This window comes from Pongo pygmaeus, chromosome 5, assembly GCF_028885625.2.
Source record: "Pongo pygmaeus isolate AG05252 chromosome 5, NHGRI_mPonPyg2-v2.0_pri, whole genome shotgun sequence".
In the NCBI taxonomy this organism is placed as follows: domain Eukaryota; kingdom Metazoa; phylum Chordata; class Mammalia; order Primates; family Hominidae; genus Pongo; species Pongo pygmaeus.
The window spans coordinates 69,606,993-69,634,964 of NC_072378.2; the positions used below are offsets into that span (position 1 = coordinate 69,606,993).

The 27,972-nt window shown below is 37.9% G+C and overlaps 1 protein-coding gene across 4 annotated transcripts in view; it reads right to left on the minus strand.

The window, feature by feature from the left end:
* The window catches only part of COL9A1 (collagen type IX alpha 1 chain), a 207,954-nt gene that overhangs the window by 62,192 nt on the left and 117,790 nt on the right, over positions 1-27,972 (minus strand). For 2 of the 4 annotated variants that reach the window (XM_054492376.2, XM_054492375.2), the window contains 10 exons: positions 22,862-23,258; positions 12,431-12,514; positions 11,591-11,611; positions 10,083-10,157; positions 9,702-9,737; positions 9,510-9,572; positions 3,415-3,468; positions 2,744-2,779; positions 820-843; positions 411-464 (listed from right to left, as the gene is read on the minus strand). In XM_054492376.2, coding sequence (XP_054348351.2) covers positions 411-464; positions 820-843; positions 2,744-2,779; positions 3,415-3,468; positions 9,510-9,572; positions 9,702-9,737; positions 10,083-10,157; positions 11,591-11,611; positions 12,431-12,514; positions 22,862-23,258 — 844 coding nt within the window. Of the gene's footprint in view, positions 1-410; positions 465-819; positions 844-2,743; positions 2,780-3,414; positions 3,469-9,509; positions 9,573-9,701; positions 9,738-10,082; positions 10,158-11,590; positions 11,612-11,673; positions 11,891-12,430; positions 12,515-22,861; positions 23,259-27,972 lie in introns of those variants that run through there. The other 2 variants (XM_054492378.2, XM_063666312.1) reach the window with 2 other exon arrangements.

The following is a 27,972-nucleotide window of genomic DNA, read 5'->3' on the forward strand; positions in this document are numbered from 1 at the left end:
AATGTTAAAAGTTAAATTTTGTTGGCTGAATTATAATTTAATGATCCTAACATAAATATACATGGTAATAATTTTAGGCTATTCACTTTTATTTCATGCAGAGAGCCTAATACAAAAGCCACTAGACTCCAGTCCTGGCTGAAAGTCTGTAAAATGAGGACGACACTCTCTTACTTGACAAGCTGGAAGCTGGGAAGAAAAGTTTAGCTGAAAAATTTAGGAAAAAATTAAAATCACTCTGCAAAAATTATTATTATTTCTGGTTCACATCAATATTATAAACTGGAATGAAATTCATCTGCCATGTTTTGGTTTGCAAGTGGAAATGTACAGTTAGGGTAATTTGCTTTCCCAAGTAACATCTTCTATTAAATCAGCAAACGTCTATCAAAGTGCACTGTGGTACTCACAATAGGTCCTACACGGCCAAGCTCTCCAGGGAGTCCTGCTGTCCCAGGAGGACCCTGAAGTCAACAAATCAAAGCAAATGGTCATTTATGAATATTTTTACAATCTACCATACATGATATCAAATATGATAAATAATGAATTACATTTCTGTATTAGCTTTGGTTTCCAATGACACAATAACTCATTTGACCAAACTTTAATTATTTAAGATACAGCAGAACTTTCCTAAATTAATAAATATTTTGTTTAGCAGAATAAGGGTGTTATCCTTAGTAGCCACCTAAGATCTTGTAGGTAGAATGCTGTAAACACCACTGAGTAGACCGTTAGTAGGAGAATAAGGTGGGGATTTGAGAAATATGACATTTTTATAGACTGTGTAAAAATAAATGATGAAGTGATACTTACAGGGGGTCCAGGAATACCACGGCCCTAAAAGAGTACAATAAAAATGTTTATAGCTTGAGGTTGATACTTAGTATAAATATGAATGTAGACATAACTCAGTTAAAATAAACCATAAAACTCTATTACTAAAAATGATGCTCATTCTAAAGAAAGCACTGAATAAAGAAAAGCAAACATGGCTCTGCTTCTAAAGGAAGCAGAAGCTTATTTCAGCTCCTCTAACATTCCTTTGATGTCTATGCTAACTGGGATTTTTCCAAACTTGTTTTTAAGGAAATCAAAGTAAAGAAGCCTTCCATGCTTGCCCTCAGGAGAACTTACCATAACTCACAAAGAGGTGCATCACAACTGGAGAGTTTACAGATGTTATTCATTTGTAGCATTTTATAGGAAACCTACATTAAAAGCATTCTAGTTTTACAATCTATAATAAATTATGTTTAGAAGTTCCCCAAACAAACATTCAGCACAGAGAGGCAGGGACAAAAAAGGGTCAGAAACACACCTCCCTTTCGAAAGTTTGGGCTATATTTTCAGACACTGAATCCAGTAGATATTGAAAATAAAATGGTGTCACTCCTGAAGTAACCTACAATGGGATGCTAATTTAATATGTTATATTTGATTTTTAAGATAGTCATTATATTTTCTTCTTTACATTTATATCTCTTTAGCAACACCAAACTTTACATAATCAAGGATTGAACCACATCTTATTCATCTTCCTAGCCCCAACTCCTAGCACAGGGCCTAGCATATAACAAAACCTAATAATATGCTGTTGAAATTAAAACTGAATATCTGCTGCCCAGATCTCTATTCTCTCTCTTTAATTTCCAAGTTCAATTTTTTCCCCTTGGGATTTCTCAGTATTCTTTTCTCTCCTACATTGGCTAGAATGGCTTTTATACACAGCTGTCTGTGATACGATATTCATGTTAGCTTTTCACTCCAGACTTGCTTTTCTAAAATATGCATATACCAAGCATCCCATGGAATCAATGCACTGATAATGATATTATTATTTCTAATTAGTTGGATAGGAAAAACAAGCAAGAACTTCATATGGACAGTATGTTTTAATAACCAGTGGGATTTTAAAAGGCATTCCTGGAAAAATGACTCCAGTTTGAACACTTTAATACATAGGTCAATTCAGGAAATAAGTGTTGTGTTTGAAAACACCAAAGTAATCAATAAGTTATTTCATTATCAGAAACCTAGATGTTCAACAAATTTCACTAAACAAAAAGGCATCTCTATAAGATGTTGAGATTAACAGCTGAGTTGAAAAATATGAGAGAAAGTCCAGCAAGCTGTTCACTTCTGAAAATAGGCTTATAATGGAAGAGTTCACATGCTGAAATATGGCAAAGAAAATAGCACAAATAGGAAAAAAGAAGAAAAAATACAGATTAATGACGAGTAAAAGTAGAACAAAGAGCAAAATAGATAGGAAAAGCAGCCTAAGAACCTGGTCCTCATATATACAAATAACACACACCTGCCACACTGTGCAAATGCAGAAAAAGACTAGCCAAGGAATCAGGCAAGTGATAATATCTGACTGGTTGATATTTCATTAGAGATAAAACCAGTTGTGAAGAATGTGGTGTGATACCATGGTCTAAACATTGAATACTTAGATTTGCTGTTGTTATGCAAGAAGCGTTTTCTATCATTGCAAGTAAAGAGGGAATTGTCTACTAGGAAATACCACCTGCAAATAGAATATATATTTTCTACTGTACATTCAAACTTCTCTAAAATTTTTCCACTCATAGTAGGAATGCTCACCGTACCAGATGTCATCAACTTATTTGTCATGTATATTATGCAGAAAACTGCATCTAAAGATTTCACAATGGCAGAATTTTACCTAAAGATAGGAAATTTTCAATTCTGTAACTCTACATTTACTTACTGGAAATCCACGCGATCCAGGCACACCAGGTTCTCCCTAAAAATAAAAATATTTTCATTGTACTGACCTTTAATAGCATGAATATGTAAATGTGAAAACTGCATAAATATTGAAAGCATTAAAAGACCCCATTATGGTGTGTTTTTTTTTTAATTTCCAACTTTTATTTTAAGTTCAAGGGTACATGTGCAGGATGTGCAGCTTTGTTACATAGGTAAACATGTTCCATGGTAATTTGCTGCACAGATCATCCCATCACCCAGGTATTAAGCCTGGCATCCATTAGCTATTCTTCCTGATGCTCTCCCTCCTCCCACCCCCTATTTTCTGACAGGTCCCTGTGTGTGTTGTTCCCCTCCATGTGTCCATGTGTTCTTTTTATTCAGCTCCCACTTATAAGTGAGAACATGTAGTATTTGGTTTTCTGTTCCTGCGTTAGTTTGCTGAAAATAATGGCTTCCAGCTCCATCCATGTCCCTGCAAAGAACATGATCTTGTTCCTTTTTATGGCTGCATAGTATTCCACATCATGGTGTTTTTAAAAACAATTTTAGTTGAACAAGTGCATTTTAGATGCTTCATAACTTAATGTTAGTTGGCTTGCAAACACTACAATAAAATTATACTTCAGCGTTTTTGTACCAGCAATTAATGCCAGATGTCTAACTTACTTTTTGTCCCTTTGGCCCAACGGAGCCAGGGGATCCATCAGGTCCTGTTAATCCCTAACAGAGCAAGACAATGATGTTAGAACTATCATAACATCCTTAGGCAAACCACTAAGTAGAAAACTTTCATTTTATTTATTAATCATCTACAGGATGGTTACATTTGTATGATGCAAATATTTATAAAGAAATACCTTACTATAGTCTTACTCAAAAGTAAAGATTAACATAAGATTTGCCTGTTGTGGTTATTTCTTCTTGATAAATTGTATCGTATTCCTAACTTCCTGCTAACTGCATTGTTTATCACAGGATTCAATAATTCAGTGTTTTTTGTCTCTGCTTTGGAAAAAAAATGCAACATAGCAATTACAATGTTGTAATAGCTAAGACTGGTGGGTCTTGGTTCTGCCATTTACTCAGGTTTATTTACCTCCTTTACTTCATTTATGAAACGAAAATACTATGTATCTCTCTACAGGACAATAATCTCATTCTACATGACAACAATGTCTTGGAAGTCAATAAAATATTTCCTCAGTAAGAATTAAACACAAACCATCTAATTATTGCCTTATAGCCACTAACAGCCCCCTAGCCATCTTCTAGCAATGACAATTGCTTATCAAAGAATATTAATTCTTAAAGTAGAAACATTTGAAAGCACACATGTTTCTACATTATTTTTCTTAGTAAAAATAGCTATGATTAAGTATATATGTTCATGTATGCCACTCGGTATGTAAAATTTAAGCCTATTATTATAAACTACATTTATAATTATCATATTTAATACTAAAGCAGTTATTAAATACATATTCTAAACACTCTCATTTTCCCTACTAGTACTTACTTTATCATCATCCTCAATATAAAACATGTATTAAAGAATGATAATATCACGTATATACAAGAATTTCCATATTTGGTAAAGATACATTTCTATTGTTAATTTTTTTCTTTGCTCTTTGACACTTTCAGATGCTGTCATTTACAATGTAATCTTGAAATTATACCTTCCTAAAGATAAATATGATATATATGTGTGTACATATGCATACATGCCTCTATAAGTATCTTATAAACCCTTTCTATTATCAAGATTTTGAAGAAGACCCAAACAATATTAATTGAGAGAGGGATTTCTTGAAAAATATGAAAGCCCTACTTAAAAATGGATCACCAAAATTCATATTTAGTCTGTCATGGTCTGAATAAACATCCATAAAATTCCTTCACATAATTCATATAGAAAACTAGTTCAGTGGCCACCATTTTTACATTTCTCTACATTAATTAATTTTCCTAACAATGTCACAGAGTGAATCAAAGCAAATAGAAAAAAATGAGTTGAAAATGTTAATTACTGGAAATTTACCAAAGAAGAAAAATATTAAACACACACAAAAGAACTTTTGACAGACTGCCTTTGATTTTCAATAGCCCTAGTCTAATTACAACACTGTAATTTGGGAACAAACCTCAACATGATTAGTTGCTAAGCACCTATGGTAATGAAATGTTTGCTTTGGCATTTCACAAACAAACTATACATCCAGGAGCACTCTCTGGATGCACATATGGCATGTAAATTTTATAAATCTCTGGGCATATTTAACTAATCGATCCTCTAATTCCCACTTAATGCATAAACCCTCCAAGACCAATTCTGGTCAATTTTCATACACACAGTCAACTAACACTCTTCAACCTGTGACTGGAATAACTGACAAGATTGGAGGACAGTAACTATAAAGCAGAACCAAGTAAATAGTTGGATAACCTGGAAGCTGTTTTCAGGTTACTTCATATTAAAAATATCCTCCGTAAGACATGCTAAATTATGTCAATCACTGGAAAGTTCTTTGAACTAAGTTGAAAATGGATTCTGGTGTCAGATGTTACAGTGACACCTGTTATGAAATAACTATGCAGAAAACCATAAGCTCCATGAGGACAAGAATCACATGTCCATTACAGTCCTAACATGTTGCCCTGGCATCTAACCACTCAAGACGTGATTACTGCATACAGTAAGTTTAAGAAGGCCTTCCAGGTGGCAGGATATTACACTTGTTTCTCCACAACATCTTTATATTCAGCTCAAATCCTGATCCTACCACTTAGCAGCTGTGGAATCATGGGCAAGGTCCCTAACTGCACAGTGTTCTAGATGCTGTTCCTCATTGAGAAAAGGTCCTACAAACAAACAAACCAAATCTAGGTATTAACCACAGCACTGTATTTCTTGTCCTCATCACATTTCTTCAATGCCTGAATATTTGCACCTACAATGATCTTTCAGAATAATTTCTTAATAACTCACAATTCTAGTTATAAAGCATCTGCCACAGATAATAGTTGTATACATTCAGAGAATACAAAGCACCTAACCTCTGCCTGTAAAAATTATCACAGTTTAGCTATAATTCTTATACTTTATTCTAATTCCTCTTCTACTTATCTCATATGGGTGTTATAAGAAAGAATAAAATACTGTTTTTAAAGGTCTCTCTGAGCATGTCACAACAAATAGTACATATAAAAATATCTCTATTAATATAATTGCTGAGAACAGCACAGTTGTCCTAAGGTTAGAACCAAATTCTGTCTTATCTAATTTTACATGTCCATAAGCCAAAAAAATCAACTTAACCTGAAAAAAGGGCAGATTTGAGTTGAAATATACAGACCACACACATAACACATACATAATTTTCAAAATCCAGTTTGCAATAAGACCTCCTAATTCTTATTTCAAAGAAATAAAAGAAGAAAACATTACCAGTAGCAGAAAAAAGTGCTCTCATATGAATATTCATACAGACAAACTTCTATACATGATAACATTGAAGCTGACTGTGTTCTGAACTTCATGTTACTGTTTGGCAGAGAAAACCAGTCCTCAATGGAGATTTCCTTCCAGCATTCTGACAGCTCAGCTGGTAGGACTCAAGGCTTACTTCTACAAGCATGACTGCTATGACTCATTTACGTTTTCTGCCAAAAATCCATTCAACATAGGATAATGAACACTGAACAGAGTTCCTTTCTGATTCTTTCAACCATCATCCAATCAACCATTTTTTAACATTATCAAAAAATAAGGCTTGTAATGACCCACAAAGCAGAAGATGAAATGATTCGAGGTTTAAGGTCCTACCAGCACACTCAGGTTCATCTACCAAGAAAGGCTGTTGAAGCTCTCCTACTTACTTAGCTCCCCTATGGCCAAGGACAAACAAACAGCAAATTCTGACCTAGTTACTGCGTTTCATTACTCTCAAAGATATCCATTCTCAATTTAGAATAAAAGATTTTTTTAATGTCAAATCAGTCAAAGAGTGGAATAAGAAAACTTTACAGTTCCAGATGTCTCATGTGGCTTCAATTCAAAAGTCAGGGAATATAAAACAAACCAATATTTATAAGTAATTATAAAATATCAATTACAAATGGCTGTTATTATCCATATCATTCTTCTTGATCGGTGACTTAGGTACTAAAAATTCACTATCACTTTTTCTCTCTATTCTCGCTGCTATTCTCTCTCATCTATTAAGATCGTCACTTGTATTCGCATGAGGCAGAATTGCCTGGGGAGTCTAAAAATCAAGAAATCTGGACTATTTGGCTATCTTAGCTACTAAATAACTCTAGCTCTCTGAGGAAACCACTTGTCTTCATAATTATTGTTTCCTTATCTATGGAAAGTAATATTAGACCAATCTACTTTCCAGGTTATTGTGGGTTAAAAGAAATGTTTGTGGCAGTGCTTGACGAAAAAGTTCTATGTAAATGCAAATAGTATAGTTAATTTTTCCCCAAGATCTAGAAAATGCCTAAAATACTGGCAGATACAGGGATTTCCTTTTTTCTCCCCTTTCCTCTCTTTCTCTTTTGCTTTCCACTCCTGTCTCAGCAGACTAAATGTGCTCATCATTTTCTCCTTGAGTTCAAGTTTCAATAATTTAAGGCAGCTTATTCTTTTATGTCTTTTAATATTTGAAATCTGGTTCATGCTGCACAGTGGGTCTGCAAATATAGACAAAGAAAAATTTACTTGAAATTGTTTTCTATGTTGTACTTCTAAAAATTTCAAAGCACTTTCATTTGTTTATCCAAAATTTCTGTTACAGTGGGGAAATTACTTTATAAGCAAAACCAAGGATTGTCTTTATGACACCATGGTATAAGGTAAAGAGAAGAATTTGTTGAGTAAGCTACAAAAGCACTATTAAATTGAGGGTCAGATAAGTCTAGCTTTCTGTCTAACATTATATTGCAGTTTAATAGCAAGACAATGATTCAGATGACCCATTTATGCTTCAATTACCAAAATAAATTTTTGAAATACAAAATAAATATTTTATTTACCAAAATAATTTTTTTAATTTAGTCAGGAATTTTCTTTTCATCCAAAACTAAAGGCTGATTGAAATTTCAAAGGAATATAGAAATAAATTCAAGCTACATTAGGCTACCAGTTTGTTCAGTAGCCTTGCATTTGTCAGACTCTTTTTATTATGGTATGACAATTTCAAGTAATTATCCACGTTTCAAAGAGTTTGATTGCCAACAAGTTATATTATTTCAGTTCATATTAATACAAATGCTTGTTTGAGATTCAGTTTTTACTATCCAAATATTAGTCCTTGGGTGCCTCCTGTACTGCTAATTTGCATACAAAGAAAGTTCAAACTAGGGGCTTTGAAATGTAAACCAAGATCTATTTCCTAAAATACTATGGGTGAAACCCCATCTCTACTAAAAATACAAAAATTAGCCGGGCATGGTGGAGGGCACCTGTAATCCCAGCTACTCAGGAAGCTGGAGGCTGAGGCAGGAGAATCGCTTGAACCCGGGAGGCAGAGGTTGCAGTGAGCAGAGATCGCGCCATTGCACTCCAGCCTGGGCGACAAGAGCGAAACTTCGTCTCAAAACAAAAAACAAAAAAAAAAAACACTAAATAGTATAGACACAGTATAAACAAACACATTCATTATGGGAATCCTGACAAAGAAAGCACACCTTAATAACAGTAAAAATCCAGTTATTTATTTTTCTTTCAAAATGAAGGATATGTCTTAAACTGTAGTCAAAAATTCTTGGAAATCATAATTATAGGTTTTCAAGTGCTTTCTTTCATTTAGAAAAGTCTTTAGTTTTTGGAAAACACATAAAGTGGTAACTTGAAGAATAACTTGAGTGATGCTCCATGGTATGCTCTCTAAGAACAGACGCCATTTCTTACTTCACTTCATATTCCAGGGACAAAGTCAAGGACTGGTCTGTAGTGGGTCCTCATTACATATTGTTAGAATGCATGGAAAGAGGAGAAGCTGAGAATCCTGAAGTCATTTTACTCTGAAGAAGTATTATTTAGTATTAGGTTTACCATATAAGTCAGCATTTGATGGAGATGTGGGTAAACTGGAGAAAGCCTGCTGGTTCTCAATCTTCATACAGTCCTAGCCAGCTCATTTCTGCCAGTAATGCCAGCCAGAAAATCTCCATGGAAAGAGGAAAATCTAGTTTTGAATTTCTAAATTCCCCGCACATCCCCACTCACTTCAAGTGCATCTTTCTTTTTCACATTCCTTGGGATTTAGGAGTGCTCTGGCCCTTTGCCTACCTGCAGGATCTTTTTCTAAATTAATGCAGGGAGTGCCGGTGAAAGAGCAAGGGCGAAGGCTAGCTTCCAGAAGCCTGCCAGTGGGCTCACAGCAGGTAAGCCGAAGCCAGTACAATCTACTGCCATCCGTACCCCCTCTGCCCGCAGTGGGGCTGAGAGTTCACAGCGTGCACTGTGAGGTCACGGTTAGAGACAGGAAGCCGGTACCCGCTGCTGTTTTCTAGGAGGAGGAAATGCCAACGCCTCCTAGAGGGAGGTATCCTCACCTTCACAAGTCCTTTTGCAAAAGCTGCCAGCTCCACGATCAGTCAGGCGCTGGCAGGAGGCCAAGTTTAGAGCCATAGCGCGTTCTCTCTCTCTCTCTCTCTTTCTCCCTCCCCCCTACCCCCCCCCCCACACACACACTTACGCGTACCCACCACACACCCCAGGCTGGGCGCCCTCCCAGCACTCGCCTACTCACATCAGCGCCAGGTGTGCCAGGCTTGCCTGGAGCTCCTGGCTTTCCCGGTTCACCTGCAGGACCCTGAGCAGGGGGAGAAGGGTGCGGGGGCAGGAGAGAAAAAAGTGCAAAGTTGAGACCCTTCAGAAACAGGGGGCTGCAAAACACGTCTAAAGGAAGGAAGTGGGGCGCCATTTGCTCCAATCAACTTACCGGGGGGCCCGGGGGGCCCTTAGGACCTCGGTCACCCTGGAGGGGTAGGAGAAAAAGGGAGAGCAGTCTATGAGCGGGATAGGCTGGGGACCCCACTGGGACAATCCCAGGAGAGCTCACTTCACGGATGGGGATGGTATAAGGGTCAAACGTGGAGGTTCATGACCAACAGGGACAACAGGGACACCTCTCCCTCCAAAAATCCCCGGGCTCCTAGGATCCAACCCCCAACTCTCGCCCATGTCTGATCCTGCCTTTAAGTGGGGTGGCAGGAAGGGGAGACCCTGGTCCTCTCTAAAAAAAAAACCCACAGGAGCCCTGGGAAAAGAATAAGAAAGGGCAGGACTGGGGAACAGAGGTGGCCTGGAGACAGAAACTTACGTCGATGCCATCGATGCCTGGAACTCCAGGTGGGCCTGGAGGCCCGGGAGGACCCTGCTCGCCCGGGGGACCTCTCTGGCAAAAATAGCAGACATAGGTTAGTGGAGCACATCGGGCAACAGGGAGCAACTGAGCGCAGTGCCCTGAAGCCCCCGCCGCCGTGGGGTAAAAGATACCTTCCAGAGGAGGCCGGGTTTTTAACCCAAAGCAAAAATGTCTCAGACTTCCAAGCAAGTGCAGCTTTGGTCTCCGCCATATTCTGATGAGCTAAACTGTGGGACTAGAGCAGGATTGACGCCCCCAAGGTTGGGGGAGGCTTCACTGGATCTCACCTCTGCAGAGTGCATTAAACCCAGGAGGAGTTGTGGAAAAGGGAGGGTCTAACGCCTTTGTATCCTCGAAAGGATTCAAAAATGAAAATGGGGCTCATTCGATACCTCGATTTATCAGTCATTACAGGTCAGTGTTTTGGCCAGAATGGAACAGCCAAGAACAGAGACTCCACACCAGGATCTTTGTCCAGTAGAATGGGGAGGTGGGGGTTATACTTGAGGAAAAGATTTGGGAGGAGTAGGGCAGGGCAGCCTTGAGACCAGTGCCTGGCCTCATTTCAGTTTTACCTGCAGTGACACTCCCTCAATCCCTTGAATTAGGACTTTGCATCTCGCTTCAAAATTAAACCAAATTTCAGACTGACCCTAGGGCGTGACCCCTTTTATCGCTTGCAAACAGCTACGTTTTGATGGTGCTAGACGGAATGCTGGCGTCTGAAATAGCATAAACGTGTTGCTTAGGGAATGTGGGGCTTTTTTTACCGTTCTGAATTAAAAAAAGAAAAAGAAGAAAGACTCTTTCATCAACGAAAACTTTGTTTTTCTAAACTGCAACGACCAAACAGGTTACAATGGGGTCTTTGTAAGTGAAACCTCAAACCTCAGCTGGGCTTATGCCTCCCGCCGGGTCCTCCCCCGCGCAGGAGGCGGGAGGCGCTGGAGCCTTTGGGAAACTGCTGAAATGTTGATGGGAGCCAGGGCCGCCCGGTTCCATCCCTGAGCCGCCAGCACCGCTAGCTGGACTCGGGGTTAGTGCAGCTACCGCGGGCTGGAGGAGCGGGAGAGGGAGCGCGCCTGGATTCCCGCCTTTTCCAGCAAGGCCTGCTCTTGACAGTGACCAGGAGGTGGGGCGGGGGAGGGGGTGAGGTGCAGGAAGTAAGAAGCAATAACAGGCTAAGAATTAAACCTCGGTCTGGAGTCACCTATTACCTTCAGCGCCAGAGCCTGCAGTAGGGAGGACCCAAGTGGGGGAGGGGCCCCCCTTCCTAGACCAAGGGGTCATCTAGGGCTCTGGACTTCGATAGGACTCGCGGCAGGTGCTCGAGACTGGAGGAAGCGCGGGTCTGAGAGCGCTGGGGATGCTCCGCGCCTTCCTCACAGCTCCCTCGACCGCTGCGACCCCACTTGTCCTCGTGTGCGCTTGAAAAATGCAAACACTTCCTTCCCCCAACTTACCTCGTCGGTGGTCTGGCTGGGCTGGAGAAGAAAAGATGGGGAGAAAGTGAGAAAAGCACCCCTCAAACTCGCTCGCAACTTACTTGAGCCGCGCACAAGCAGAGCCCTGACAGCAGCAGCCCCAGGGCCCCGCGGTCCCGCGCAGTCCAGGCCATGCCCGCCGCCCTCCGCTAATCCCTTGGCCCGGCTCTGCAGCCTGCTTCCCCCTCTAGGCTTCCAGACCCGCCACTCGCATAGGTGGCACTTCGTCCCCGCAGAAAAAGCACCCCCGGGAGTAGCGGTTGCCAAGGTGTCCAGGCCTGGGAGGCGCGCGTTCCCCCTGTTTATGAATGGCCCCGGAGAGGGTCCTGGGATTGGAGGAGAGCTAGGGGGCAGGGGAGGACGGATAGAATGACAACAGTCGCCCTTAACCCCTTCCCTGCCGCCGCATAGGCAAGGCCTGAGCACGCAGCTCTGCCTCCATCCCATCCACCCCAGTGCAGCTTCTGGCTGTCCTGGGAGACTTCCCGGGTGGCCTGTGCCAGCGCTGGCCAGTAGACCTCAAGTGTTCTTGGATATGTTTGAGAGTAAGGGAGGAGGGTCCATAAGCTACCAAAGGGAGAACCACACACCCGCAGGTGGTTTCTACCTGCCAGGCTGCAGGTGGTTTCTACCCACCAGGTCGAAAGTATGAACTGTGCTTCCCTAATATTTCTCTAGTAAGTACAGCAAAGCACAGGCTCTCTTAGCAAAAGAGAGTGGGGAGGAGGGGTGCTGGGGAGGTGGCAAGATGGGAAAGTGTTGAGGTGGAGAGGGTTGAGCTGGGTAGAAGTGGCCTTTGCAGGTAGTCAGGGGACTCACCGTTATTCTGGCTGGCAGCTCATGGCAAGTTTCTCTCCTGGGCCGCAGGGGGTCACAGTGGATCAGCATCCATTGAAGTTCAAACTGGAGAAAGGTAGTAGACAGTCAGATAAGGTTTTTTGAACGACTGAAGCTGGTCATTCAAGAGAGAGGTGAGTTTATACCTGCGTCTAATTGTTAAATAATTGGAAATCAACTTGAACTGGTTGAGCACACTGGACCAGGACTCTTGCTTTTCCTTGAATACAAGTTTTCTAATGGAAATGGGTTGGAAGCCTTTCACAAGTTTCTCTGATTAGGTATAGATGTCTTTAGCTTTGAATTATTTCAGCATACCCCTAGCCTGGAAACAGATCACCAGCACTAACTTTCTATTTCTGTTCTGATGACAATCTCAAGATGTAGATCCTATTAAAATGAGGTTCAGAGAGAACAGAAACTGTCCAAGTCACAAACTAATAAGTGTCAGAGTCTGGGTTGAAACCCAGGGCTATTGAACTCTACAGGGAATATATGCTGTAAGATTTTAGATGGGAGATTAGAGACAGACAGAAAAAAAAGTGGCAATCAGAAGGGCAAGTAGAAGAAAGAAAATCTAGTCTTGGAAAAAATTTGCACACTGGAGAAGATATTCTTCTCCGTGGAGTGGTCACAGCTTAAAATGGAAATGTAAGGACTGAAGATGAAGGTAGTGAGAAGGAAATACAAGACTCAGGAGATAAAGATATGTAATATTTAATTTTATATAATCTTATTCATTGGTTGAAAAGATGTAACTTTCTAGACATTTGAAATCCAAATGTGTTCTGACAACTTCTTACATTGTTAGCAGGTGTTACAGGATAAAAAAAGAGGGTAGCAGGAAACAAACAGAGCAAGGAAAGTGTTGCCAGGTCTGAATCTGAAAAGATCCTTAGGTGACAAGGCAAAAAAAATTAAAATGTCATATCCCATAGGAAGCCTATAGCCATAAGCCATGCTGGTATCTCTTAATTAAGGAGATTTCTGGCTAGGCATTTCAAACTGGATCCATATTTCTTTGTCATTGATGTTATGCAAATGTCTGGGTGAGTATCCAGGTCCTAGATCTAAGCATTACTTCTTTTCTTTCATGCAATAGAGATTTCCACGTCATCCCACCTGCCAAATGGATTCTAGAGCTCCTAAACCTAGAACAAAAATACATAATTTTTTTCACTGTTTTGGAATCATCCAGAGTTGAGATCACTGAACAGAAGATCAAAATTGGAGAGACAATGAAGAATGAAGTCTTTCCTTCCTACCAACAGAGGAAGGGAAAGTTTAACAAAAGGAAGTTTTGGCTAACCAGAAAACCTATATCTTTTGTTTCAATAGTTCATTAAAGTTACTTATTGCAAATGTGAAGTAATTCATTAAACTGTTTTCTCAAATATGTAATTCTCTCTGGATAAATTGGTACACCTGTTTAAATATGCGAGCTGCAATTGTGGCACAGGATAATGGGGGAATGAAATGTAATTCATCTGTGAATACAGGCTGGGTTGTTCAGAGTGCCACATAGATCAAGAGTTTCTGAACACATCTGCGCATCCACATAAACACCACCTACACGCTAATAATCATCTATACAACAACTGTTTTTTGGCAAGAAATATGAATTCCAATTTGCATGCTAATTATTTTGAAGGAAGATTGGCAGAGTGCCTTGGTAAAAGTCACTTTCGTTATACATGTAAAATGCTGATTTTCACACATTTCTCATTTTCATACCTGGAATCATTCTTCTCTTTGAATACTCACTGACAAAATATATGTGAAAAATAATTTAGTCCTTTCGTCTGGTGTGAGTGCAGTGATGTTTACAACTAATTTAGTCCTTTAGTCAACATTTGTGATGTCCCAACAGAAGCCAAACGCTAAGGAAACATTCTGGTGAAACCAAAGATATTCCCCTCTCCGCACTGGGTTTATAATTTGCGAGACAAGAAAAATACAAGTAAATAAATAAATAAGTTTGTTTTAAATCTACTAAACAGAACATAAAATGCCCTAGCAAAAGCCATCCTTCTCAACATAAAATGTTTCTCCATTGTCTCAAGGAGAACTGAGTGGTGTGTGAATGTAAGGTTCCTCACATCTGCCCAGATTTAGGATTATTCAATTCTTTTCTTTTCTTTCTTTCTTTTTTTTTTTTTTTTAGATGAAGTCTCACTCTGTTGCCAGGCAACAAGAGTTGTGCAGTAGCACAATCTTGGCTCACTGCAACCTCCGCCTCCTGGGTTCAGGTGATTCTCCTGCCTCCGCCTCCCGAGTAGCTGGGACTACAGGCACCCACCACCACACCCAGCTAATTTTTGTATTTTTAGTAGAGACGGGATTTCACCATGTTGGCCAGGATGGTCTCGATCTCTTGATGTCTTGATCCGCCCGCCTCGGCCTCCCAAAGTGCTGGGATTATAGGTGTGAGCCACCGCATCTGGCCTATTCAATTATTTTCTATAGGACAATGTAAAGGTATAATTCAATCCTCAAGGTTACAGTAATGCCCAGCTGACAACACATTTAAGCAAGGAATTTTGGCCCCAACTCTCTATTCTTTTACCAAGGTTAACGATTTCTACTTATTTTGCCAGGTTGTTGAGAAAGATTAATAAGGTATTTAAGTCCTTCATAAGAACTAAACAAAAACTAACTGCAGACAACTATCTTTTCCTCCTGAGAGAGAATGTTAATGACTATGAAACTTGGCTCAATGTTAATGAGATTGGCACAAGGTTTGATTTTTGCAAATTGAATTATGATTAAATTTTACAACTATAAAACACGAAAAAACTAGCTCTTTAATAAGACAGATGTTTCATTAAGCTTTTGTCTTCAATGACAACAAAGATTTAAAAGAATACTTGAATTCTCAGATCTCATCTTTCCTTTCAGTTTATGACCAAATGTTGGTTTATGCCCTCATAAAAGACCTCCTCCAAGTGAAGCTTCCTGATTACTGAGCAGGAGGCTCTGAGCTGCCTCAAAATTAGAAAATTTCCTAATTCTATGTAGACTAAACCATGCTGTTCCAGACATAGTGCTAGGGATGTAGGCAGCACTCATATTTAACTCAACACTGTCCCAAAGGCTACAGCAAAATGGTGAAAGGAGAAAGCAGTAGACTTGGAGTTAGCAGACCAGCGACATGCTCGTTTATTTATTCAACATATTTTCATATAACACATTCATGTGCTTTGGGATAGACACCATGAAAGACACAAAAATGTCTACCATATAAGGCAGTATCTAAGCAGAAAATGTTTTGATGATAAATACTATAGCAGTGGAGATGACAGAAGTATTTTTCTGGCTCAGGTCATCAATGAAGGGATCATATAACACGCGCATATATGTGCATGCACATATATGAGTGGGGCCCTGAAGCCCCACTTCTGTTATTATAAGCAGAGACACGGAGGGTAAAGATTAGGGTTTACATAGAGGGGTTACAACAGCAAGTCCCAAGGGTAGGAAGTGGTATATAGAGAAGAGACCAAATTTGCTGGGGCAAAGTAGACATCAGATTTTTTTTTCACCTTGACTTCAGGGCTAAGGAATTTAAATATTATTTGGTATATTATTATTAAATTGTCTTTGAAGATTTTTTTTGCAAAAGATAAGGATGGGGAAATCTTCCTTGATTTAGAGGGCATTTTGAGGAAATTCATTTGGTCATAAATGCCTAATCCTTTGAGGCAGAAGGGGGCTACTGCAGTAAAGCAACAAGAAGTGTTACACTCTGAACTATGATGAGGCATCCTAAGTCATCTGTCAGATAAAAAAAAAAAAATCCTCCCCACATTTTACATACTGCTTCAGCTGCCATCCTCTGTTCCTCTTTACACAAAATTCAAAAAAGATGTCTATAACTATTGTCTCCAATTCTTCTCATTTTCTCTTGAACCCATTCAGTTGGGCTTTCACTCCCAACACTCCAATGGGTCTTTTCTCAAGATCACTCTCTTTGATTTCTAAATCCAATGGTCAACTATTTGACCTATCTACAGCATATGAGTCAGTTTCTTATTCTATCCTTTTTGAAATACTATTTTTCCTTGACTTTCAGGGCACCACAATCTCCTGGTCCTCTCCTATATTATGGATCCCTCCTTCTTAATCTCTTTTGACAAATGTTCCTCATCTCAGCAATCTCTAAATGTTTTCATTTAGAGATATTTCAGGGCTCAGTTCTTGGACTTCTATATTACACTTGTCTCTTGGTGATTTCTTGACTTTAAATACCATATGTATGTTGACAATTCCCAGAGTTCTATTCCCAGATGGACCTATCTGTTGAACTCCGAAAGCATACATCTGCCTACTTACCAACTTCATCTAGATGTCTAGTAACGATCAAACTAACTCCAATATCCAAACTAACTCCTGAGATTCTCCCTGACACCTGCTCTTCCCACAGTGTCTCTCATGTCAGTAAATGGCACGTCTATACTTCCAATTATTCGCGCCAAAAGTAATGGTGTCATCCTTGATTCCTCTTTTTCTCTCATACCCCAAATCCTGTTTTCCTTACCTCAAAATATATTAGGTTTGGATCACTTTGCATCACCTCCACCACCACCCTGGTCTAAACCAAGGCTGTCTCTGCCTGAATTATTGCAGTAGCTCCTAAGTAGCCTTTGCTCCTACATGCTTATGTCCTTCTCTCCCTTCTCCTACAATATGTTATCAAAATAGCAGCCAAGGAGATCCTTTTAAAAGATGAGAACATGTTGCTTATCTATTCAAAACCACCTGGTAGGCACCCATCTCACACAGTGTGAAAGCCAAAGTACTAACACAATTTCTCAACCACATCTCCATCATGTTACCTCTCCAGCCTCAGTACCTCCTTTCTTAGTCTCATTCCAGCCACACTGGCTGCCAGGGAGTTCTCAGACATCACACACCTACACCAGACCCTTTTCCACTCACTGTTCTCTTTTCCTGGAATCCTTCTCCCCCAGATATCCAGATGCTAATTCTCTCAACTCCTTCAGGTTTCTGCCAAAGTATTTTCTTCTCAATGAGGCCCTCACTCAAGGCACTCCAATATCCTGCTTCGTTTTTCCCCATAGCATTTATGACCACCTGGCATACTCCACATATACTTATGTATTTACAGTGTATGACTCCTTTACCCAGAATGTAAGCGACATTGGAGAATTAATTTCATCTGCTTTCACCACCACCTAAAATAAGGCCTATAACTTAGCAGATGTTTAATAAATAGTTACTGAATATTAATGAATGAGTACATAGAGATGGATAAGAAATATAGTGAAGAAAGAATTGATAGTATTTGCCTTTCTGGTTTGATCATGATTTGTGGCAATTCCCTTCCCCTGTCTGGGTTCCAGTTTCTTCATGATAAACTGAGAGGTTTGGATTAGATGCAAAGTTTCCTCCAGCTCTGAAAGCCCATGATTCTACTGACACCACACTGTAACCAAAGAAACTAACCAAGCAGAGATTAACATGAACAAAGATTTCTTTATGGTCTTAGCCCATGTATATTTTTATAGAAATAAAAATCTAATAGCACACTGTTTTTTTTATTGCAACACTATGGGCACGGCTGAGACCAATAAAAAAATTCAGTGTTTTTAGTTTTCTATTAAAAGAAAGTTTGATCATTATTCGGTTTTTATTCTAGCTATCCACAGCCCCTGCTTCCAATCATGGCTTCTGCTGCATCACCAGCTCTAGTTCTGTGTTTCCTCATTTCATTGCCACCTAGTGGAAAATCCAGCTGAGGTTGTTAATATGGTCTACAATGCAGCAGGCTGAGTTTCATCTCCAAAATATAAAATAAAATTGTTCTGAGAGCACTCAAAACTGTTTTAATCAAATCAAAATTTTATAAAAATATTTCCTATCCATATGTATAGAAAATATTGCCATTTTTCTTTTTAATTTAATTTTTACTTCCAACTGAAAGTATTTGTAAAAGATGTACTTGTCAAAAACAACATAATAAGCAGACTTAATAGTTTTATGAGTAATAGATAGTATGCATTTCCTAAATCACTAAAAACACAACTTTCTAATAGTAATTCTCAAATATCAGAAATAATATTAATCACAGCTTCATAATTTATTTTTCCCATGTTATAATTCATGAAACATATTGTTTTTACATTTGGAACTTAGTGTGATTTAATTCTGTAGGTGGAGAAAAGTACATATAGCTTTTCCAACAACAGTTTTGCCAGTTCTCACATTTTCTCTGAATCTAGTGAAAATAAACACAGAATCACGCATTTGATAATATACTTTTTAAAGCAGTAAGTCTGTCCGATTAATCACATTCCATGTTGGCTTCTTTGGAATATGCACAGGTAAAAAGAAGAATGGTTTGAATCACATGTTTGTTAAGCCACATAAACTTTTATCACCCCTCAAACAAGCCCAAACTCCCAGCATATATCTCTGAAAAGGGAGAAAGGCCAACTTTGTTTTCTAATAGAGCTGTAACAAATAATTCTCCTAGGCTATCATGCTGACAATAAACAATAAAGAAATTGTCATAAAATAACATGTTTTTATGGTATGCTGCCAGGAAACCAAGCTTTGCAGTGGGATAAATGGCACCATCCTAAAATATTGGCACAAAGGAGAATAAAATATATGAGATTTATTGCTTTAAAATCAAACTAACAATGTATTACAGCAGTGCATTGGGAAAAAATATAAAATGCTCTGAGCCCACTAAATAACCATGAATGATGAGAAGATGTTTGAGTGGTAGACCACGTGAACAGCTATATCACAAGCTTATGAAAACCTTTTGAAATTGGCTTCCTTTTTCAACTTAGAAAAGGAAAGGGGATGTAAGATAGGATAGGCAGGGGGAAAATAGCAAACAAGTACCATATAAGTGACTCTTTTAGCATCAGTGATCTATCAAATGTGGTTTCCAATCGCATTGTTTATTATGAAGTTCCTAGGGTTACTTTTTGACATCTGATAATCCCTTTAGAAGGGATATTTTGCTTTTGATTTATTTACTAAAGAAAAGCAAGGGTCGACTCTGAAAAAAAGTATTCAATTAATGTAGAGTGTCATAGATTAGAATGAATGCAATTGCATGAAGGAAAATGTAAAACTATACTTTTTCTTATTGTTTTTATGGTATTTTTTATGCTATTTCATTTTCATTTAAAATTTCTAACATAGTAATATTGAATTTTTGCCTTCTCCAAATTGAGAGAAGGGTGACCTATCAGTATAGTTCTTCTGCCTCTCAGAATATGTCCATATCACTACCCATCACTCTCTACGTCCTCTAAGGGACAGGTAGTCATTGTTCATCTTCAGCAATTGTCAGCAACTTCGGATTTCAACCAAATTGGCGAGAAGTCTAAGAAAATAGGCCATAAAGTTAAAACAAGGGACTAAGGACAACTCATGGACACACAGGCTTTGTCTATGGGCTTCTATGAGTGTGTGACTACCTTCAGTTTTCAAAAATGAGGAACAACGTGGGAACACTAACAAAGCTTGAAAAGGGAAGAACAGACCCATGTGGGAATTTCCAAATGAGAGTCCATCTGTCTGAAACATTGCACCTTGTCTTATCCTGGATGATGTTTTCATCCCCAGGACTCCTTTCAGACATCAAATCCCTTAGGAAACATCCCTGGCCCCCACTCTCATGCCTCCCTGCTCTTATCTGAGTGAGGAGATTTTTTTCCTATGTGCTTCTTAGCATGCAGCACTGGCCACTATCATGGTCCTTATCATGCTATATTGTGATGATTGTTTACTTGTCTCAACTCTTTATTCTCAATAGACTGAAGAGAAAGTCTGTGATTTATTTCTCTTTGTATACCCAATATTTACATACTCAATAAAAGTTTACTAGGTAAATAAGCAAGTTGGATTAATGTCTGAGGACATGTTTTATACTGTACAAACTTCCCACTTTTTAAAAATTTATTTGGTTTTTCCTGCAAAGTAAATTCTGAAGGCAAATCACAAATGCCTTTCAAAGTAAGAGTAATGAGATTCTTTATAAGGAAAAATATATGGTTGCATATATTTTTCTTTTTCCCAAAGTAAAGCTAGTTGGCATAGCAGAAGATAAGGTAGATTAGAAATGTTGTGCCTAACACTATTTCTTACAAGTTAATAGATCTGTGTGAGTTCACTTCCTCAGCTGAGAAATGGAGATAATGCTATCTCTACTTTCCATCTTACAAGGTTGTTGCAAGAATCAAATAAGTTAATGGGAATAAAAGCATTTCAAAAACTTTGAATTGGTATATTAAGCATCTTAAGATGATGTTTTAAAAAAGTGTAAGTTGGCTTTTCTTACATAGTGTTCTAATTCTTAAAATGAAGTTTGAGAAATACATTTTGGTGAGAAGTTTGAATTTCACATTGTCACTTCCAGTTGTTAAACGTGGATAGGATTTTTTTGGCCTATAACCTTGATCTAGTTTAGCTATCATTGTCACTGTCACACCTCTACCATCATCAGCCAATATGGAATATTAATGGGCTGTTAGGCTCAAGTCTTTTTTGTGTTTCCTGATAAGGGAGTCAGAATTCAGTCTGAAGGAAGACACTTGTACATGACGATTTCAAATATTTTTCACACTGGCTGTGGTATACTGATTTAGAAAAGCTCCTTGGTGGACCAGAAGCAGAATGTAAAACTGCCAGGTTTCTGGTTACACTCCTGCATGTGGTAGAATAAAATAGAAAGTAATTGGTACTAACTGGTCTCCACTGTGATGTGAGAATAGAGTTGGCAGAAAAATCTACAATCAGCTCTGACATTATTGGCAAGGCTATAGTATAATGAAGTAATAGCGAGACTTTAGTTTACTGCTCTGGCAATAAGACAATTTAATAGCATCTTAGCTCACAGAATTTAGTCTTACAAGGGCAAGTATTTTTAATCTAATGAATAAATAAATAAACGTTTAAAATGTTTAAAATGTTTAAAATACTTGACTGATGTTTGTGAGGAGGTAACCTAAAGTATCTTCCCCTTCACCCATAGCCCAGAAATGAACAGCTATTTGCAGAAGTTCAGTGTTGTCTGAGAACCTTTCCAGTGTCACTGCAAAGATCTTGCTGCACAGAATTTCAAGATGGCACAACAGTAGTCCAATCGGCTTTCTAACCCAGCCACTTGAGGTGTGATAACTCATTAAGTGAAGAAATACTTTCTCAAGAGTCTACAAGCCAGAGCAGTAACACAGCAGTTACAAATTGCTTCCTGTCCATCACAGAATATAGAAATTTCACACTACCCTTCACACTAATCACAATACTTCCCTTGAAAACAAGTTATTTGAACAATTCCATTACTGAGATCCCTGATAACCTTTTCTTCTTTGGAGACGTGCACAGAAACAATTTGAAATCATTGTATCACCCTGCTACACTCCATGATATGGGTTTTGTGACTAGAATTTAACAGCTCCATATTAGTATGAGAGAAAGAGAGAGAGAAAGAGAGGTTGGCATCAAGGTTTATTCATTGAGCTCTAAATTCCTTTGTTTCCTTCAAAAGAACACTTGTCCTCTAAGATATATTTTCTAAATTCCTATCATAATATTATAAAACATCCTTTTAAAGCATTGCTCAAAGTATAACAATTCTAAATGATAGAACTATCTTGTACTAGTTGGCACAATTATTGTGTCAACATGTAATTCCTTACTTTTATATCTGGGGATCTCTGCAGTAAAATCATGAACAGAGCTCTAAAACCCTTCACTTCTACAATACATCATGCAAGACCTACTTCTAAATAAATCAATATTATGCATCTATGTAACTTTCATTCTTGTTGACCAGACATCATACGGCTTTCTAACCTCATCTCTCACCACTCTGAAGATAGTATGTCTCACCCTCCTCTCTCTCTCTCTTTCACACACACACACACACACACACACATTTTCATATACATACATCATCCAAATCAGCGAGTCCCTAGGCCTTTGAATGTGATCTACTTATTATCTTTTTCCCTTAATGGTGTTTCCCTCAGCTATAATGTACTTTCTCCTCTCTTTTTGCCAATCCAAATCCTTTCATTTCAAAGTGCATTGCTTCCAAGAAGCATGGGATTCTTGACTAACTGAATCTGTCACCCACCTCAACCTTACTTTGAATATTTTTATAAGTCATGTGTACACAACATGTGCCACATCAGTATGGCTTTCTTTCTAAGTTGCCTCAGAAAGACTCTGGGTGCACTAGGTGGGCCTGTAACACTTTCCAACTTTAAGCTCCTCAAGACCAGAAGCTACCTACTGAACTTCCTCTGATACCAAATTCCATCTGGGACATGCTACACTCAGCTGATTATCAAAGATGCTTGAGATACTCATTTTTACCAATCTGGTTTTGCTTTAATCTGCCATAGTGTGTGGTTATATACTTACTGGAACAGAAACTTGAGGATTATCTGCAAGTTTTCCCAGCACAGCAAAGCCATCAATGTCAATTGGGCCTCTTGGCTTTATAGGTAAAGATTCAATCCTGTTGCAGTCAACAAAAAGAGTAGCACTACTCCTCTCCACGCCAATCATGATCTTATGCCACCAGGAATCAAACAAGGAGGGCAAATTCGAAAAGGCTGCCGTTTGGAGACTTCCGTCCAGTCCCTTGTATGAAAATGCAACAGATTGTGTTTGGCCATTAATCTTTATGCCAACTTGCTCCTTCCCAGAGGAATCCTGAATCTGCCAAACGTTCCAGTTCTTTTTGAGTGTGCTTCCAGTCATTCGAAATGTTGTCAAGAAGGAGTATTCTTCAGGCAGTCCATTGGGATATAAATTCCTGAGTAAAATTTTTAAATAGTAAATACGAATCTTGTTTCCTGTACCCATATGTATTTACCATATTCCCTTTTGAGGCCATTTTAGATGCCAGACCTACAGAAAGGCCACAGTGTAAAAACCTATGTACCGTTTGTTCTTTCATGACTGTTCATAAAGACCTTTACAGAAGTTCAATCATTCGTGTACATTCATGGTCCGTCTTAAAATACACATTTTAAAAACACCCTCCCTCATGGCTAAGGAAGGTTCCCAATGCCACATAATCCCAACAATATTACTATTTATACTACCCAAAGAGCTACTGTTCAGCAATTTCATCTCAGCCAAAAAATACATTCTTGCAAAGTTCTTGGCAACATTTCATTCACAAGTGAGAGAGGAGATCATTAGGAATGTAAATCAGCTATACTAGCTTATGAAACGATTTAATTAAAGCAGCTAGCAGCTTCTAATTTTTTTATTTTAAAGTAGCATGTTAAGATTATTTGTTATTTCCATAATTGCTTGGGTATTCCACTCCACAATTATATCCCAGACCCATATAAGTATTTTGAGAATCAGTAACTGAGGACTTCAGGAGCTTCTTCACACTGAGGATGTTTGTCTTTTTTTAGGGAGTTCAAATTATGATGTTAAAGTAGCAGTTTGACACTGGATGTGTGACAAGGGAAAAGTGACCAATTCTTACTTCTCTACTGCAACTCAGTTGTTGCTTTTTTTTTTCTTTTTTTTTTTTTTTTTTAATGGAGTCTCACTTTGTCACCCAGGCTGGAGTGCAATGGCGCTATCTCAGCTCACTGCAACCTCTGCCTCCCAGGTTCAAGCGATTCTCCTGCCTCAGCCTCCCAAGCAGTTGGGATTACAGGCGCCCACCACCATGCCCGGCTAATTTTTTGTATTTTTAGTAGAGACGTTGTTTCGCCATGTCGGTCAGGCTGGTCTCGAACTCCTGACCTCAGGTGATCCTCCTGCCTCGGCCTCCCAAAGTGCTGGGATTACAGGTGTGAGCTACTGCATCCGGCCCAGTTGTTCCTTAATCTGCCAACTAAGTCTGTATCATTGCTAACTCCTTTACTGCTTTAAATGGCAGAATAAAATCAGTAGTGTCCCTGAGGCATCTCTACCCTATACAGAGACTATGGTCTGGAGCTGCACCAGCTACCTGGATATTCTTCTGCTGAAGCCAAGCTGCTAAAAGCTGAAGACCGAACTTTAAAAATCAGCATGTTAAATGTAAGCATCATCTTTCAAGGACTTGAACATTATGTCTTTTTACATTTCTCCTTCTAAGCGTAGAAGAATTCCTAAGCAAGGAAGAAATGCTAGGCAAACTAAATGTTAATGAATTTTCTCTGCTAAACAATAAAAATTTTATATTTCTGAGAACAGTTATGAACCCGGGCCCAGAATCCCAAATAACCTTCCTTCAAGTCAAATTCTTGTTATGTAGCCCTCTTTAATTTGCTAAGATCTTCTATCTTTACTTTGATTTTAATTATAAAACTTTATTATGTCTTATACCAACATAAACAAATCTTTAACTTCTTTCTATACAAATATTTTTATAAGCCCTCAATAAAATGAGTCAACTATCTCAACAAATTTTATCACTTTGTTAGTTTTCTAAAGATAACAAAAAGCTTAACTTTTCATCTGAATACTCTTTCGTCACAAAAGTATTTTTTTAACCATTACTTTGTAATATAACTGGTTTGTATTTAGGGTACGGGATGAATGATTTTATCCATACACCTTTTTTTCACTGGTGACATGTATTAATCTTACTGCAAAGTTTTAGTTCACTACCTATGTTTTATATCCATCAAGTGTACATTTTAAAATATTCAATATGGAGCTAAAGAAAAAAATTATACAAGAACCATTTACTGACCTATTTTCCCCATGTGAAACTGTCTACTACATGACTCCAGATATTTGTTTTTAATATATTTCCTGTTTCTCAATCAGTTTGTCACATTTTCTTTGACTTCATATTTTTCAGAATTATATCTATTCTGGAATAACCTCTAGAAGAGAAGCTAAGATTCACTATTCACAATAAAATGCATTGCCTATTGTATAATTATAAAACCTTATGGAAGTTTGTACATCTTACCTAACTTACCTCAATAAATTTGGAGCTGGGAGATAAATTTTCAAAGTTTTACTCAATTGTGAAATTGGGCAAGTGTCCATTTAAATTATAAATAGATTATTTTGATTATTATTTTTAATTAATGATTTGGATTTAACCAGATGCTTAAATAATTTATTTTCTTATTTTTGTCCAAGATAGTTATTGTTGAAGCATGAGGTTTTTTAAAAGGAAGATAAAAATCTAATGCTGCTGCTTCTCTTCCTTAAGCATTATTTTTCCAGGCTTCAAAAATAACCTAATCTGTGTTATCTATATATCTCTCTATAGATATACTGAGCAAAACTGTAGAATTTAATCAGTTTCCTTTAAAAAATCTATTTTGTTTCAATTCTGGGAGTCACAGTAATGTGTTTAGGTGACTCTTGTGAAAGTACATCCTGAAGTTAACTAAGGGAGTTCTCCCAATTTGTGTTTCATTCAATCTTTCCCACTCAATGAAGAGATTATGTTAAAGATAGGAAAGAACATAATGTCTTAATTTATCTCTGACTTGGTGTATGTAATGCCAAAAAGTAAAAAAGAAAATAATTAATTTAAAATGATGGAGAGTAAGTTTGAGATTGCTAAATGAATACCTCAATTATAGATACATTGTTAAACTAATGGTAGCTGTCTCTTTCTCTCTGTATATATGAAGATAATATATGTATGTGAATATATGTAGAAATAATTTAGATTATCACGTTATTGATCTTTGATCTTTTAAACTAGGCTAGTATAGTGTGTCAACATGGTAAGAAGAGAAAATTCATTTTGGTATTCTTACTAATAAAATATATATGTAGTTGTATATACCTAAGACCACTTAAAAGTCTCACAAGTCTAATTGTGAAAAGTCATCTCCATTGTCTTTTCTTGGAATACCTGAAATTCGGTTCTTGCAAATATGCTATGCACATCAATAAGTAAACTTGACAGCATACATAATTTAAAAGAAGCTGTATCTATAAATGATTTATTTTCTTATATTACAGGCTTCAAAGAGTACCTTAAATGAAGAATTGTAAGGGTTTGAATGAAAGATTAAATAGTCTTTGGACCTTGAAACATTTGTTTGTGACCTTAACCCAAACAAGACCGTGTTTTTAAGGAAAATAAATATAACATGTTTGTTAGTGGGAGTTGAGAGTGTAAAGCTATTATGCTTAAAATAAGGAATAAAAAACAGCAAAAAAAAAAGTATGTGTCTCTTAAGTCTTTCAAAAGAAACAGAAAAGATAAATAAGGATAAACTGTGACTCTATAACATTAGTTCCATATACCGTAATATTTTCCTCCCACAAAGATCCTGCTAATAGTTTCTTTCACTGTCTCAGAGCCTATGTTCTCCAGCACAGAAAGTCCCTTTATAGGAACATTGTCTACACCTTGTATGGCCGAGAGCAATTCCCATCCCTAGTCTCCTTGTCAACCAGCTTTTGAATTAGCAGGACTTGGAGGGCAGATTGTAAAGGAAGGATCCTGTAAGGAGAAAAGACTTTCATATACATGCATTCTCTCCTTCTAGTGCTCTTCACCACTAATAATAAACACTTACCCAATACCAGTGTGGATTGGGCTCTTCAAGCACTCTCCAGTTATGAACACCTACTCTGCATAGCAACCTCATGACATAGTTATTATTCCTAATTTTAAACTGAGGGAACTGAAGTAAAGATAGTCTAAGTATTTTCCCAAGAATAAACGTTACTGTTTACTTGGAATTCCATGTCTGAGTCTCTAACTTTCCTCCTTCTCTTTTTATTCTCCTACTTTCTTTTCCTAATTTCTTCCTCCTTCTTTCCTTATCTTTTAATAAGCCTTGACAGTAAAACAAGATTTTTTAGTCCTTATGGGGACAGGGAGTCAAGGGTAGCAAATGTGAGACATTAAATATAGCCTGGGTAAACTATTTAGTGATAGCTCTAGGCAACAACGAAGATGAGCAGGAGGTAAGGAAGCCACGTGGCATCAAATTGATCAATCTCTGAACTTAAGAGTTAATGACAGTCCTCAAATCTTAGAAGAGAAAATCAGGTCAGCACTGAGGACCTCATGTTTTGCTTAATTATTTAAGAAAGAAGAAACTGAATTTTTAAAGCTTATTTAGCAACACAACTGGCACTTCTATATGTGAAAAGAAATTATGAGGAAAAAAAGTGAATGTCACTGTTATCATGGTTTTAATCTTTCCAGATGTGAATGGTTTTCCAGAGTCAGTATGAAGTAGTGGTTAGAAGTAAAACCTTTGCAACCATTCTGCCTGGGATTCAGTCCTTCCAGCATGTTCCAACCCACTCACCTTATGCAAGTAAATTAAACTTTTTGGGATCCCTGATTTAAGAAAAAAAAGGTTAATAATGACCCTATATCACAGGGTCGTGATGAGAATGAAATTAATGTTAATTAGTAAATTTATAGAAAGAGTTCATGTAATGTACTATTGTTTATTATACAATAATACAGAGTATGTTCAAAATATTAATTTCTAGCTGTAATCTGGTACTACTGTATCAGAGTCTTCTAATTTGTTCAAAATTTTTATTTTTATATACATTGAGTTTCTATATTATCT